This window comes from Haplochromis burtoni, unplaced genomic scaffold (assembly GCF_018398535.1).
Source record: "Haplochromis burtoni strain Fernald_Lab_line unplaced genomic scaffold, NCSU_Asbu1 Contig_140, whole genome shotgun sequence".
NCBI lineage: Eukaryota > Metazoa > Chordata > Actinopteri > Cichliformes > Cichlidae > Haplochromis > Haplochromis burtoni.
Window position 1 is genome coordinate 1,059,410 of NW_024582501.1, and position 16,696 is coordinate 1,076,105.

Below are 16,696 nucleotides of genomic sequence, written 5' to 3' on the forward strand. Positions count from 1 at the left end.
GAGGACCCGAGCTTGAAGGATAAACCGCCCGCAGGGGCGTGCTGGGTGTTTTTTTGTTTTTTGTTTGTTTTTTTGTTTGTTTTTTTATATATAAATAATAAAATTTTATTTTTTTGTTTTTCTTTTCATCTCCCTTTGTTCAGTCCTCTTCATTCCATTTTTCTCATCAAGATTTCTACTGACAAATTAGTTTCATTATTACCAATTTTGTTTGTTTGTTTCATTTTTCTCCATCAGGATGCCATCCCAATGATCAGCAAGCTCCGCTACAGTTCCAACTTTGACAAAGCCTTCAAGCACGTGTTTGGGAAGACCCTTATTTGTCGTAGCATGGAGGTTTCCACCCAGTTGGCAAGAGCTTTCACCATGGACTGTATTACTCTGGAGGGTAAGCTTTGCTGTGAAATGCAATACAGCTTCAACAATTCTCCGTGCAAAATACTCCAATTGAGAATATTCATATCATTGTTTTGTTACTTCCTAGGTGACCAAGTCAGCCACCGTGGAGCTCTGACAGGAGGATACTATGATACCAGAAAGTCTCGCCTGGAGCTTCAGAAAGACATGAGGAAGGCTGAGGAGGAGCTGGGTGAGCTGGAGGCCAAACTCAATGAAAACCTGCGCAGGAACATTGAACATATCCTTTCTATTAAAACGTGTGGCGAGTTTGTTTATTATGTTGATGTTAGAACGCTGTGTGTTGCTGTCCGTTGAGAGTATGAGCAAACTTGAAAGTTTCACTGAAGAATCGCGTCATTAGTGGGGCAGAGTTTTGGCCCCCTGTTTAGACTTACTGACAATAGAAAAATGGCCTGGGTTTGACTGGAATACCGAGGAAAAAGGGAGTATGTGATTCAAGACTGAATTTGAAAATGACTAAACAGACATCTCCCACTTTGAAATGTTATGAAATTCATAAACACTGGAGACAGACAGTTAATAATCGGTATCTGTTAGATCCAAGTAGATTTTCTTTCCTTTTCAGGATAGAGATTGTGTTTGCCTGAAAGGTTTAAATCATGATGTACAGTTAAAACTAGCCTTTCTAAAATCGTTTTCATTTGACTTTTAAAGTAAACATTGCTTTGTGTTGACAACAGAAAACTTTGCACCCTCTTAGGACTAAAATTTTAATTTAAATTGGAGCTGTTTTCTGTATAAAAACTATGTTATTGAAAGTTACACCACCCTCATTCAATTATGCAGTGATGTCACATGGCTGAAACTTTGTTTTAATTGTGTATTAAATCAGTCTGGGTTGTGTAGCTAACTTAAGGCCAGTTGGAGCCTGGCTGGGACGCTGTGGCAGAGTTTAATCGGGTCAAGAAGGATTAGTGTGTGTGTTGGGTCATATCGGCCAGAGCCATGACTCAATGCTGGACAGCTCATGAAGGCCAAACAAGTGGATCACAGAGGATTTGTGTTTGCATGTGCGATGTATTTATGAATATGGTCACTTCCGGCCCAGTATGATTAAATGTCTGTTTGCACATCTGTGTTATGGTGTGTAGCTTCTCACTCACTCACAGCCAGTAAAGCGTATGGTGCTTGGTGTGTGCGCACCTGGTGATTACGTATATGTACGAGTCAGTAGGCGAAATGGGCATCTGTGCCGATGACATGGTGCTTCACTTCACTCCCCAGAGGAGTGAGTCAGAGAATGAATTAATTATTTAAGACACCTTGTTTTTCACTCTCCACCTCTGCCCTGTCAATAAGCATGAGCTCCCAGCCATTCCTTCCTTCCGTCTTTTAGTTGCCGTCTTCACTGTTCCATTACATTGTAGTGAAACTTCATACAGTTTTTATGTGAAACAGAAATTTTAAATGTACCTGATTTTATGTGGTTGTGCTAATTTATCTTGTTTTTCTATGGAAAAAAACAGTTTGCAGCCTGATATTATCTGTTCACATTTGTCAGATTATCTTTGAACATCTGTTTTCTCAGTCTTCTCTGGTCAGCAGGCAGGAAAATCCACTTTCCTTCAGTCCTTTTTATATCACTACATTGATTGGTCTTGGTGTTCATTGAGTCCTGGTAAACCTCAGAGGCCCACAGGAGTTTTGCAGTCCTTTGAAGATCAATAAGCCTGTCTGTTAAATTAACTTAATGATGAGCATGTGCAGCCCTTCTTAATCCTCTGCTTTGATTTTAGAGACACCTCCTTCCCTAAAAGCCCAATCACATTATTGGAGCACTAAATAGCCTACAACATGCCCCATGACTTTACTCATTATCTGATCAGTGTCTTTTGTGTGTCTGTCAGTACGATTACAGAAAATTTAACCAGGCTGAATTTCTTGAAACTTTGGGAAGAGGTGGTGTATGTGCAAAAGAAGAACCCTTTACATGCTTTAATTTTAGATCCAAGTCACTTAAAATAGCTGAATGTGACTTTGGCCTTGGCAGAAGATCAACTCTCTGAGTGCCCTTCCAGTTTTCTGCTTCAGCTTCAACAAAACTGTCTCTGTTGTTTAGGGATTCTGTGCCAAAGTGCTTAATTAAAGCTGAATCATTTCTTATCCTTTTTATTTAACCGTTTCAAGTAGTTTGGTTGACTAACAAAAACGAATAAATTAACAAAACCAAAAACTGACTTCTAAACGTGGAACCTTCTTCCTGTGGCATTAGAAGCACAACTGGTGATTTTAATCTCTAGTTCAAGACCTATTAGAAGAAAAGTATGACACTTAAACTAACAGGGTAATCAGGTGTTTATGTGCTATGTATTGTATCATTGTTCTGTGACATTCATTAATCTTGCACCAACTCATTTCTTTTTTTCTGCTTTTGCTATAAGGGAAATTTTGTTTCTTTCTCAGCTTGGGGACTAGCAAAAGCACTGAAAACATTAATATCATTTTGGAAAGTGTATGTCACAAGTGTATTTTTAAGTGTATGTTACACTTTTTTACCTGGGGGTAATTTAATTGTTGCATTGCTACAGGTCACATCAAACTAGTTATATCAGATTGTTTGTGAGGTTTGAAATGTAGTGTTTACTCTTGTAAATATTGCAGTTTGCAGGTGTTTTCATTGTCTGGCATGTTTTATGTTGGTTTGTAATGTTTGCTCAGCTGAGTTGACATACAGTTGTATTTATTGTGTAAGTCACTAGTGTTTCAATGCTTGAATGGGGTTCATGGGCTGCATATCCAGGTTTCTTGCAGTCCCAGCACTTAACTTGCTTGGGGAAATGGTAATAACGATTTAACAATGCATCGCATCAGGGACCTTATAATAGGCACTGCAATATGACGTAACTGTGATTAGCTCAAGAGTGGCTATTAAGAAAAACTGAAAATGCTTGTCTGTAGTAAAAATTGGCATATACTTCCTTAACTACCACCTCCACGTATCAACAATGAGATTGACCAACTGATGAATCAGATGCAGCAGATCGAGACACAGCAGAGGAAGTTTAAGGCATCCAGAGACAGTATTCTGTCAGAAATGAAGATGTTGAAGGAGAAGAGGCAGCAGTCAGAGAAGACTTTCATGCCCAAGGTAATATTACCTCATTGTTGTAGTGTATTATAACCTGTATAAAAACCCTGTGTTCAAGATCACTATGACCAGATTTTGTTATTGATGTTTACCTTGGTCTGTGCCTCAGGTTCAGCCTGTCCCCATTATTGTGTCTTAATGTTGCCCACTGCTGTCTAACGTTCCTTCGTTCTTTCTCTCTCTCTGTCCAGCAACGCAGCCTTCAGAGTTTGGAGGCCAGCCTCCATGCCATGGAGTCCACCAGAGAGTCGCTGAAGGCGGAGCTCGGTACAGATTTGCTGTCTCAGCTCAGCCTGGAAGATCAGAGGCGTGTCGACGACCTCAACGATGAGATTCGTCAGTTGCAGCAGGTCAGTGGACACAGACTGTGTCTGTTGCAGCATTTGTGACAGTGTTTCTGCACTGTGAAATAACTGACACACACACACACATGAATTTTCATTTGTGTAATTGTGCTATATCAGTTTACAGCAGTTTATTGCTCAAAACTTTATTGTGCAATTTATTCAGGTTTTTCAGGGGGGGGGGAAATCACACTGATGTGAAAAAACAAAAAACTTATGTATCAACTGTGAGACATTTAAGAAAAATGTTCCAGTGAAATAATTACTGTCTTTTAGAAATGTGTTGAATCTGAAATTGTGGCAGCATCCGTGCGTGCTTACATGGAGTTCAGAGAACATGCCGGTTACCTACATTTGTTTCTCGGTGTCCTTTCGCTTTCTGCCTCCTCCTAGTGTATTCACATGCTCTGACTGAGGTGAGAGAAGCAGGCAGCAGCTGTGTGTGGGATGTTCCTGTGATACAGCATTGCCCTGTCTTTCTCTTTCACGGCCAGCTGCTCTCGGCTTTCCCCTCATTGAACTTTCAGCCATTCCTGCCATCGTTGTGCAACAACTCCGCCCCCACAACATGAAGCCTTTCATATATGGTTCTGTTATGTTTGCTGTTGTCAGATTATATTACCTGCAACAGAACTCCTGGTTTAGTTTTCATGGGTTTTGGTTAATATGATATTTGCTTCGACATAAGTGGGCAAAGACTTGTTCCTTTACATAACATTCACTGATAACTGTCGCTGAGGCAGATAAGTGTATACACAATTTTTATTTATTTATTTTTAGCAGATTGTATTCTGTGTAGACTGAACAGTTAAAGTTGCTCTCATCTTAGGATTGTCAGGATGTTTATAAAGGCAGAAACTGCAACATTGGCTTTTAGATAAATGACTATCACTCCTCACACATCCGTCACTCTGACAGCACCATTTCATGCAAGAGATTTCTTTTATGTGATAAACAAAGCAAGAAAAACCCATTCAAATATCAAATCACTGGTATTTCAACACATAGTGAAAATATCACATAAGTAACTTTTGTGCTTCGATGTCTTTATTCACTTGCAGGACAACAGACAGTTGCTGAATGAGAGAATCAAGCTTGAGGGCATCATGACCAGAGTGGAAACATATCTCAATGAGAACTTAAGGAAACGTCTTGACCAAGTGGAGCAGGTACATCATCCCTTTAAGCACTTTGCTTGTAGAATATGTTTGTCACATGATCTATATGTGTATGTTTGTTGAATTATTTCCCTTTTCATATTAACAAAGTCAGATTATTTTAAGTTCTGATTCTTTGTTTTCTGCTGTTAAATTGTGGTCTGTTACAAATTAATTCTTGGATATAGCTGATTTAATTATAAATAATGTTTTCATTTTCTAGGTAGAGGGGTGTTTGAATGACCCTCCCTTTTTATTTATTCTACTATTTTGATGTTCCCTCACTTTGTATTTCACAGGAGCTAAACGAGCTGCGTGAGACGGAGGGAGGCACGGTGCTCACGGCCACAACCTCTGAGCTGGACGGCATCAACAAACGTGTTAAAGAGACTTTAGCTCGATCAGAAGGTATGTGGTTTTTAATTTATTGATATGTTTGTCAGTACTACTGTTGATATGTTGGGATAAAATAGTCACTGCTGTGGTTGTGGCTACATTTCTGACACATATATAGAAGCTCACGTATTATTTTACTAACAGGACAGTTTATACCTACTTAAAAGTGGTTTAAGTTAGATTATGTTTCACTTTAGACATAATCACTTACAGGGGATCCTGTTGGTGTATTTTTAATGGTTGCTCCTCTATTGTAATTGTTTGCTTTCATTAAATGTAAGTCTGTCTTACAGTTGTCCAGAAGTTAAAGTTGAATTTATGAAGAAAATGCCTGAAAGCATGTGTTTTGGAGCCAGTATTTACAGTGTCTAAATTCACTGTACTCTGGACAGCAGCATAAGTTTTAATTTTATTATGATCACAAAGAAAATTATTTTTAAAGAGTTTTTAGTATTTAACGTAAATTACTGATTTTTGTCATTAAAGACCAGGAAAAATAATGAAAATATTATTTTTCGGGGCAGGAAGGAAGTTTTTGAAAATGAAATAAACCCAAAAAGCCATGGACACTTGCTTCAAAAATACACATGAAATAATGTGACTCAGTTAAAACCTTTTTTACAGTAATTATATAGGACACAATATTCAGTTATTTTTTTATTAAACATCATTGAGCTAATATAAAGGGTGGATCAAGTATCTGGGTCTTCTGCTGTCACAAAGGCTTTGCCCTTAAAGCATAGCTGACAGCTGTAAATGATACTTTAACAACTAGGTTCACTGTCTGCTCTAGTGTTCGAGAGGAGAGGCTGCAGCTGGACTTTAAATTATACCTTAACTTTTGACGTTGACTTTTAAGTCTTATTTTTTCATCTATAGATAGCCTATAGGTAAATATCTGTATCTCTGTGTAATCTGTAGCTATGTAGTGCTCATTACTGCACATTTCCGGGTAAAATGAAAGCAAAGAAAAAAAAATCAAATCGTTCCAGTCTTCTATCTCTTATGCTTAGTTAATTTATTACCTGTCTGGCTCAATTTATTGTTGTCATTTGAGTGTAAATTGAAAAACTGTAGGATGCCTTCATTGAGTTGGTACTGCCAGCAGATGGTGAGAATGGCTGTGATGCCTTCGAATCGCAATTTGGATAATATGTTTTTGCACAGACTGCCTGGTCGCACATTTGTATAAATGTTCTATAAATGTGGTGCAGTGACTCAGAGGTGATAAAATGCAGTTGTCAAAAAGCACTTGTTTCTGAATACCCTTAATTTGCATGGATTCATATTTCATCATTGGCACTAACTAATTAAAGGCATTCACAGCATCATCCTTTTCTTATGTAGGCGCTATATTCAGTCATCCACTCTTGACTATTGTCAGTTTTACCTTTTGTTCCAAAAAAGAAAGAAGAAAAATCTTAATTTCTTCTTTCTTTAAATGAAAGAAAGAGACATTGTCTCCCTTTTTGTAGGTTGTTGAGAAAAGGCTCTAAAGACAAATGATGTAATCGCTTCTGCTGAACAAAGATGACACAAAGTCTTACGAGCCATCTTGAAACTAAGGATATACGAGAGTGGTCGACAAAATAATTAAAAGTTGCAGGCCTTCGCTAGATGGCACTTAAAATAGTCAGTTTAAGTAATTATTCGTATTTTAGTGAGTTACAACATCTCAAAGATCTTTCCAGCCGTGATCTTTGCAGCACCTTTCTCTCTCTGGTCTGTGACAAGTTGGAAATCAAAGGAGGTGACAGTGCTACAAACTTGGTGCGTTCTCCTTTGATCAAGGAAAGAAAAGTCGAGGCTTTCAGTGTGTAACCACATTCAGCAAAGGTGTGTGGATGTGGATGGGTTTTACACTGCCAGTGCACTGGCTAGCATTGGCTACTGTTGGCAAACTCATCTGAAAGTGCATGCATGTTGTGCTGCACATGTCAGCAGCATTTAAAATGTTACATCATCAAAGAAAGTAACCACTCAAATCTAATTCAATAAAAGGCTCAAACAGTCCACCCAAAATCAGTTGGTAAAAAACTTCCCCTTACCATCTTTGTTGGTTTTTTTTTGTTTGTTTGTTTTTCCCAGACGAAGCAAATTGCAGTAACTATTAAAGAAAGTCATTATTTTTTTTAAGTCAGGAATTCGGCAGTATAGTATGATATACTAGATAAAAATCTAACCCATATCACCTCCTCAAATGTCTTTCCCAGATCTGGATTCTCTGATTGACAAGACTGAGGCGGAGATCAAGGAGCACATAAAGAGCATGGAGCGATGGAAGAACATAGAGAAGGAGCAGAATGACGCCATCAACCATGACACAAAGGAGCTGGAGAAAATGACCAACAGACAGGGCATGCTGCTCAAGAAGAAAGAGGAGTGCATGAAGAAAATCAGAGAGCTCGGCTCGCTGCCTCAGGAGGCGTTTGAGAAATACCAGACCCTCACACTCAAACAGGTACACCTTGCCACACACACACACGCTCACACACAGTGCTTAATGATGTTATATGCTCGCCGCTGGCTTTAAAATTTCTTTTCTTTTTTTTTTCATCAGCCAGCCCTAGCACTTTTCAGACATGTAGTGTACAGTGTTATTTTTCAGTGGGAGTTTATTAAAATATGACATTTATTATTTTCAGAGGGGAAATTGTTCTGCCTTTTACATGCTCAATGGAAACAAAGCACTGGGGGCTTTTATTTTCACTGGGAGCATGCTCAGTCACTTTAAACTAACAAGTTTCAGTGGGAAAGTGTCAAAAACAGAATAAAATGCATTTTAAACATAGAATAAGGCACAGTTCATTGAAAAACAAGATACACAAAAAAGAAAAGCAGTTTTAGTATGAGTAGAAATACACATATGTACAGCATCTCGCATGTGAGTTGAAGTGCAAATAGGCAGAAACTGACACAGTGATAATGATGTCTATGCTATGAGCAGATGAGGTAAGTGATAATAGAGAGAGAAGAATCAGAGATTATAATAATCCATCTATCCTGGAAAGAACAGATGGAGTGATGTAAAAGAGCACTGTTGTGCGTGTGTTAAAGTGTTTGTAAGAGTCCCACCTCCCATACACAATGGAGAGGAGTTATAGAGTCACAGTGAGACAAATATCTTCTGTAGCACTCAGACCTGTACCTCAGGGTAATGAGGCTTTTACTGTATTTGCTGTGGTGACCAGTCAGGGAAGCATGCACAGGGTAGAATGGATTTTCCATGATGCTGAAGACTTTCTTCAGCATCCTGCTCTCAGACACATACAGAGTCTTAAGTTCTACTCCTAGAACTGGCCCAGCTTTCCTGATCAGCTTGTTGGACCTTCTTAAAGACAACTTCAGCGTTCCTGGACCAGTCACAATTCACTGTCTATGTGTATCTGTTGTCCTCAGCCACCTCTTAATCTAACTCCTTGGTGCTGCCAGGAGAATAGGAGGAACCTGTTTCCTATTGGCTAAAATCAGTGGCTTAGTATTAGTGATGGCAAGCTGTAGATTAGCTCACACCATCTATAAAACTGTCCACCACTCTGCTGTACTTCTGTACATCAGTTATGCAATGAAACCCTCTCAATTCTCGGAGAGGGGCTCATACCAGCCGGGGTATGCCCAAAGTAACGTCCTATTGATCCCGTCCTAAAACACCATCCACCCACATCCACACAGAGACAGCAAAGAGCATAATTCTCACAGTGTTTGCAGTTATTTCAAAGAGGGAGTGTGCTGGGTGCAGAAGCCAGTTGATGGCATCTTCCATGTGTTGTTTAGAGTGACTTTATATGAATATACTGGTAAAGATAATAATTATTCATTTTAATTTAATTGGTTTCACTTAAGAAGGAAATATGTACAATATTAACTGTTAGCTTAGTTAGCTTTAGTTAGCATAGCAGTAGCTATAAAACCTATGTGCGGTACATCGGTCTCATGTCTTGCACTTGAACTATGTTTAACTGCACTGTCCCTTTAAATAAATAAATTCAAAATTCAAATTCATAAAGCTAATATGAATCGGCAGTCCCTTGGCAAGTTACATGCATAGGATCAGAAAGAGTAAATCACAAAACATCCACACACCCACTGTGGATCACTCGAGTCATTGGACACACTGACATATTATTCATTACTTTATGAAGTTGAATTGGTGATTGTACAAAATACATTCAAATCATTACTTTAGCACACATTTAACAGACACAGAACAACACTAGCTTGGAATCACATTACTGTCTGCCTGATTATTTTAGGTCCAAAATGTATTCCCACCAATGTTCATTAGCTTGTAACCTTTGTTCTGGGGTTCAGCTGAGTAGAGAGCCTTGCTCCTGAAAAGCTGTTTGCATCAGTGAGAGTAAATTGGTGACCTGAAAGACAGTATCCTGCAAAGCAGCGCAATCTTACAGGAACAGTTTGATTTCACATGTTAGCCATTACAGTAGCAACACAAACAATAATGAAATAGCTGGGTTGAGGTCAGTCTTTATGTGCATTTTGTCCCCCAAATCCATTTAGAAATATCTGCACATACACATGCAGCCAGAGCCAGGTCTCTTTAGGAATAAAGCCCAAGGCCATCACATCCCACCCACTCACTAGTGACTCACTAGACACTGGGGGTAAAGACTGTGTGTTGAGTGGACTTGGCTGCTTCTTTCATAAGTGTCTGAGTGCGCACACTATGTGTGTGTCTATGCATGTGTGCTTGTGTAAGCCCCCCTCCTCAACAATGCCGAAAATAGGCTCGCTTGCTCATAAACACTCCATATAGTTAATCTTTCTCCACAGGACACTGCTTGGGGGCATGATGGTGCCATTGATTGCAGAAGTGGTTGAGAGAGCCATGTAATAATGGCACTTGGTTATTAGTGATTCAAAGACATGAATTTATAGTTTGAGAGTTTGGAGAGACAGTGAGACACTTTCAGGCTAGACTAAACTAGATCTTAATTGATCAGGCCTTGTCCTCTTTCAGATATGAATAAAAGGTGCAAAACGCGTCCATGAAATGCATAATGAATGTATGTTTAGTTAAACATGTGAAACTCATTTTCTAGCATTACGAAACCTGTCCTTGAGTGGAAAAATAATCTGAAAATATAAGTACTGAGCAACATTTCCTGGAAGTGTAGTTGTAACATCAAAGCAAAATTGTCAAATTAGTGAGTTCAGGTTTTAAAAACATAAAAATTAAAACAAGCATGTATGCATTTTTTATTTTTTTTATTTTTTTTTACATTAGTGGCTTTCTGTGTGCATCACTTACTTTTTGTGAAATAACAGTATATTATTGTTTTCTGAAAGATGGATGGATGAATGCACAAGCAATCTAAATTATAACTTTGAAAGAGAGCATGTTTTGAGGAGTAATTTAAAATGATACCGATTTAAAGCAGATCTGATCTTGCCTGGAACTAATGATGTATTGTATTCCACTTTTTTTCCTCTCCTCCAACAGTTGTTCAGAAAACTGGAGCAGTGCAACACTGAGCTGAAGAAGTACAGCCATGTCAACAAAAAGGCTCTAGACCAGTTTGTCAACTTCTCCGAGCAGAAGGAAAAGCTAATCAAGCGTCAGGATGAGCTGGATCGTGGCTATAAATCCATCATGGAGCTCATGAATGTCTTGGAGCTGCGCAAGTACGAGGCCATTCAGCTCACCTTCAAACAGGTACATTGCAGCTCAGACTCTGATTAAAATCTTCAGTGATACAAGTCCATGGTTTTTACCTTAGACCTGTATGTAAATCACCCACATTTTTGGGGGGAAGCAGAAGTGATCTTATTTGGACAAGCAGTGCTAACTTACCAGCCAAAGCTAGCACACTTCATACGTAAATCGTAGGATTGTAAATTCCTGGTAAGACACTAATAACACACTATAATTTCACACACCTAAAACTGGAGCAAATCTTTCTTGGGCAGACTGTTAGTACACCCAGTTACACAAAAGCTACATTAAAAATGCTTCAGAAGCTACAAACATGGTTGAGTGGTCCAGTGTGGTGACCTCACTTCGACTGAGGTGAAACCTAGAAGATGGCAAGAGGTTTATCCCTGAAGAAGTTCAACACTAATTTAAAGCATTTTCTCAGAATGTGAAAAATTCATCAAAATGTGACTAAAATTCACTTTCTATCTCTTCTTACCTTCTGCTCCTCTCAGGTGTCGAAGAACTTCAGTGAGGTTTTCCAGAAACTGGTGCCGGGTGGCAAAGCTACGCTGGTGATGAAGAAAGGTGATGCTGAAGGAAGCCAGTCTCAGGATGAAGGAGAGGGGGGTGCTGACAGCGAGAGGGGCTCCGGTTCACAGAGTAGCGTTCCCTCTGTGGACCAGTTCACTGGAGTCGGCATCAGGGTGGGAGTCTTTTTCAGTTCAGTTGTTTTATCTGCTGTTAATTGATGGGCTTTACTGATTACCATTTATAAATCAGCTTTTTAAATAAAATGAATGGAAGATAATCAAATAAGAAGAAGATGCTATAAGTAAGCAAAATGTTTCAGCTCTTTAGTTTTTCCCATTATATAAAGTTTTATCATTTCTGAGGTAGAATTGTGCTTCTTGAGTACCCTCAGTGTATTGAGTTTCCTTGAGTCTTTGTTTGGAAACATGTGAATGTGTATTTCTGGACTGTTATGATTTCTGGTCCTCCCACACAGAGAAAGAACCAAGGTGAGATTGGTCATGCAATGAGTAATGCGCAGTCCTCTTAGGGCTAAATTTATCTTTATCATTATCAGAGCTGTTGTAACATTGCAGAGGATTTGTTTAACTTCATGAATCAGAGACTCTTATAATAAAGTTCTTACAGTAAAGAAATTGATTTCTCTGTTTTTGTTTCAAGTAAAGTTTGATGGTCTAATTTGATGCATGTCCTGCGTAGGTGTCCTTCACCGGGAAGCAGGGCGAGATGAGAGAGATGCAGCAGCTGTCTGGAGGTCAGAAGTCTCTGGTGGCTTTGGCTCTGATATTTGCCATCCAGAAGTGTGACCCTGCTCCTTTCTACCTGTTTGATGAGATCGACCAGGCCCTGGACGCACAGCACAGAAAGGCTGTCTCAGGTAACGATGAGTTATGTGTCTACACAGATTAAATGATGGCAATTTAATCCCTATGGTTTAGTAGGGTTGATTAATAAAAATACCTCTCATCATTGATCGCAGTCTCCTCTGTAGTAAGAGTAGGTAGAAGGTGGACGATAGCCTGGAGAGGTGGAGGTATGTCCTGGAGAGAAGACAAATGAAAGCTAGTAGAAGTAGGAGATGAGCATCAGGGGTGAAAGGGAAGGCTTATGAAACTGTAGTGAGACCTGGTGTGATGCATGGTTTGGAGAAAATATTACTGACCAAAAGAAAGTTAAAATGACAGTTGCTGAAATATTGGAAACTTTATTCAAAGCAAACCAACCTTCTTATTGCAGATATGATTGTTGAGCTGGCTGGCCACGCCCAGTTCATCACCACCACCTTCAGACCTGAGCTGCTCGAATCTGCCGACAAGTTCTATGGTGTCAAATTCAGAAACAAGGTGAGGCCTCTTCCTTCGAGTCTCTGTATATCTACTGAGAGTCAGACTATGCTCTGGGATTAACAAGTTTTAAACGTACCTGAGCAAGTTTTCTCACAATCGTCGGTGATCGTTTACAGCGTGATGATGTTTCTGAGAATTCAAATGCATTTGACTTTTTTTTTTCTCCCAATAGTAGGTGGTGATTTTATTTTATTTATTTTTTTACAACAATAGCAAGAAAAATAAGTCTTAAGAGAGGCTGCTCATTTGTTCTCACACAGCCCAGCCTACTAAAGTCAGTGGGGGGAAAAACAACTATTTTCTTCACTTTAGCTTTAGGATTCAAGGGAGAAAATGCAGTGGTGGTGACAGTGTTGTAAACATAATTTTGCATTCTGTTCAAACTCCATTTGTCTTAAATCAATAGCATTCAAAGTTCATTTGTGTCTTTGTTCTCCGTCAGAAAAGTGATAGTAATTTCTTTTGTGTCTGTCTCTTAAGAAAAACGATTACTGCTCAGTCGGTGCAGCATTGATTAGTCATTAACAGTCTCTGTGTTTTTTAGGTGAGTCACATCGACGTGATCACAGCGGAGCAGGCCAAAGACTTTGTGGAGGATGACACCACCCATGGTTAAGAGTCTCCTGCTCTTTATCGTCCTCTCGGCCCCCACCTCCAGCCCCTCTTCCTCCATCTCTACAGTGCACTGCAAACCTCAAAGGCCTCCAAAACAGGGCCCAAACACAGACATATCCCACTCAGTCCAAAAACCTTTTTATAGTCGTGTTAAACATAAACAACACAGGAAGTCTCAGCTTCTTGTGACGTCCTTGTGATTAAGATGTAATTTAATTCATGCCCAGAAACCCCAACTGACCATTTACTCATATTTAGAGTTAAATCTTCAAAGGCTGATACGAAAAATCTGCAGGACAAAATGCGGCTATGTTGATAATCTTTAAGCTGACGGACTTGATGTGAATCAGCCTCATTATAGATGACAGTTAAGAGAGGTGTAGTTATTTTACACTGAAAAAAAAAAGGTTCTGAAGGGAGCACTTCATGTTTGTGTTACTGCGATGATTTATTTTAGCCGAATTTTGGCAATCTGTCATCCAATGATAAAAGCACCAGAGATGCAACCCTTCAGGATCTTTCCTCTTGTGTACAGTTGAGTGTTTTGATATGACTTGGATGAATCTTTGGGGGCCTTAGGCTCATCTGGATGTGTTCATTCTTACTCTGGTTTCTGTAATGTATACTCTTTGTACTCATGAAATATTACTTCTGTCACAAAAGCCACTTGGCTTAAAATGTTCAAAGCTTGTGGTTCCCTTTTTATGCTTGTATTCTGTCAATTCTGATCTTGAGGTCATTTCAATATATGAAGTTTAATTCCAAAACAACAGATACCCATTTGGGAACCAACACATCCTCCTAACAAGAATGTTTGTGAAACCTGACCGTGTCCACTTGGGTTCAGTACTCGGTCAGTCGCTGTTTTCTAGGAAGCCAAGATGTTATTAATCTTAAATTTCCTTCATGGAGTCTTTGTTTGGGATTGAACTCCTCATATGTTGTACCTTGTTTCAAAGCTTTCTTATTTTAAATGTTTGTGTTCCTTTTTATGTAATAAGAAAATAGAAAATAATAAAAGGTGAAAAAAAATAAAATAAAATAAATAAACACGTCATCTCCGCTTCATGAGACTGCCACCACTAGGTGGTGCTCTTTAATTGACTTTTATTTATTTATTTATTTATTTTTTTACAGCAAAGTCCATTGGTGGTAAAGTAACATATTTATGATATATGTTACTTTTACATTTAGTTTCTTCACATTTTCATCAGAACACAAGTGTGTGTGTACAGCCAAACTAATCAAATTATCTCAACAAAAATATTTTAGAGCAATTATGTTTGGTTTTACCATACTCAATATATTTATTAGTCCACCTGTGATTAAAACAAAGCAAAAATGTTTAAAAATATATTGAAAAATATACATGGATAATAATTAATGCAAATAATAATTTCATGTTTTATACCGAACTTTAGACTTGATTAATTTGTGTGCAGGTTCAATGTTCAACCATTAAAAACTGTTTCTGATCATAAATCCAAGTAAATGACTATTTGGCCACTTAATAAAAATAAATGTGTTTTAGTAGTATTAAAAATGTGATTTTGTACCTGATGGATACCTTGAAGCTACAGCTGTGTCATAAAGCTTACATTAGATCTTGGTCTAATAAATGTGATAAGCACTGTATACTGGCAATGTAAACTGATAGATTTGATCTTAAAACATCTTTGAAAAGCTACATTCATGAAAGAAGAGAGATGTATTTACAAAAAGAAAAGCCCGTGTATATTCTCACACCCGATTGTGTTCCGTCACAACACTTGTCTGTGTCTAATCTTTAATTTCAACACCAAATTAATCTAACTTGAGAAGGAAACCTAATCCACGGCCGCTGTAGATTCAGACACAGGGCACAGTAGACATGTGGTCAGCAACTGTAGCAACAAGGTCGGTGTCTGGCACACATTACACAGCCCTTACACCTGTGTTATATTTTCTTTTTGATAGCAATGATCCTGAATTACTTTGTGCCAGGGGAGCTCCCGCATGTCACCCATGCATGGCTGCCATTCCAGTGTAACATCACCTTGCTCTGGCAGCGCATTTAAAAGGTTGTGACCTCTTGAGATCAAGTCTTAGATCCCTCTTGTAATACTGCAGACCTCCAGAGCATCTCGGTCCACGGCGTTCGCCAGCACTCGCGTGGTATCTTACGTCAGAGTGCTTTCCCCTTTGAAAGCAGAGCACCAGGAGCTTTGTCCTCCACTTCATGACTCCACTTCTGTTGTTAGTCGTGATCTAAAACAGAAATATATTTCTGGCCTGAAGTTGGTGTGTGGGGGTGACTGCTAAGAGAAATCAAACAGGAATAAATTTTGACTTTCTCCAGCCATGAGAGGTTTCCTGTATTTAAGAGCCAGTGCCTCTAAATCTAATTCACACTCTTGGCATAAACAATTGAAAAATAACAACCATTTATCCCACCTCATCCAGAACAGTTATTCCCTCTTAAATGTCCACAGCTGTAATAAAAACACCTGCTTGTACCTCACCTCATTGTCAGCACAGCTCATCCCCCTCACCCCGTGGATGCAGATGTGTCACATATTAACAACTCTGCATGCTCTCTGTCACCACGTCAGCTGACATACGTCAAAAAGCGTCACACGTACCTACCCACACTGACGTTCTCATTCCACCAATAGAAAAGCATGATCTGCTCTCCTCTCACACAGGTGTAAACAGCAAAGACAGCAAGTAAAATTCAAATCCATCCCATCCTCATTAAGCTTTACTTGGTTTATTTGCAGGATTCTCTCACCCCACTCTGGGTCAGGGACGAGAGCCTGCCCCAAGTGGAGGAGTTTAAGTATCTTGGGGAGTGGTTCATGCGTGATGGGAGAAGGGAGCGGGAGATCGACAGACGGATTGGTGCAGCGGCTGCAGTGATGCGGAGCCTGGTGAAGAGAGAGCTGAATGTAAAAGCGAAGCTCTCAATTTACCGGTCAGTCTACGCCCCTACCCTCACCTATGGTCACGAGCTGTGGGTAGTGACCAAAAGAACGAGATCGCGAATACAAGCGATGGAAATGGGTTTCCTCCAAAGGGCGGCCTCTCCCTTAGTGATAGGGTGAGAAGTTCGGCCATCCGGGAGGGGCTCAGAGTAGAGCCGCTGCTCCTCCACATCGAAAGGA

The 16,696-nt window shown here is 39.4% G+C and overlaps 1 protein-coding gene across 1 annotated transcript in view; it reads left to right on the forward strand.

Moving 5' to 3' along the window:
* Positions 1 to 15,089, forward strand: part of smc3 (structural maintenance of chromosomes 3) — a 27,212-nt gene extending 12,123 nt beyond the window's left edge. Inside the window, exons 18-29 of the mRNA XM_005931304.3 lie at positions 238 to 388; positions 485 to 637; positions 3,357 to 3,508; positions 3,700 to 3,858; positions 4,914 to 5,021; positions 5,309 to 5,417; positions 7,619 to 7,866; positions 10,867 to 11,079; positions 11,574 to 11,765; positions 12,292 to 12,469; positions 12,829 to 12,935; positions 13,483 to 15,089. Of these exons, the coding sequence (XP_005931366.1) occupies positions 238 to 388; positions 485 to 637; positions 3,357 to 3,508; positions 3,700 to 3,858; positions 4,914 to 5,021; positions 5,309 to 5,417; positions 7,619 to 7,866; positions 10,867 to 11,079; positions 11,574 to 11,765; positions 12,292 to 12,469; positions 12,829 to 12,935; positions 13,483 to 13,554 (1,842 nt within the window). The 3' untranslated portion in view covers positions 13,555 to 15,089. The remainder of the gene's footprint in view (positions 1 to 237; positions 389 to 484; positions 638 to 3,356; positions 3,509 to 3,699; positions 3,859 to 4,913; positions 5,022 to 5,308; positions 5,418 to 7,618; positions 7,867 to 10,866; positions 11,080 to 11,573; positions 11,766 to 12,291; positions 12,470 to 12,828; positions 12,936 to 13,482) is intronic.
* The last annotated feature ends 1,607 nt before the right edge of the window (positions 15,090 to 16,696 follow it).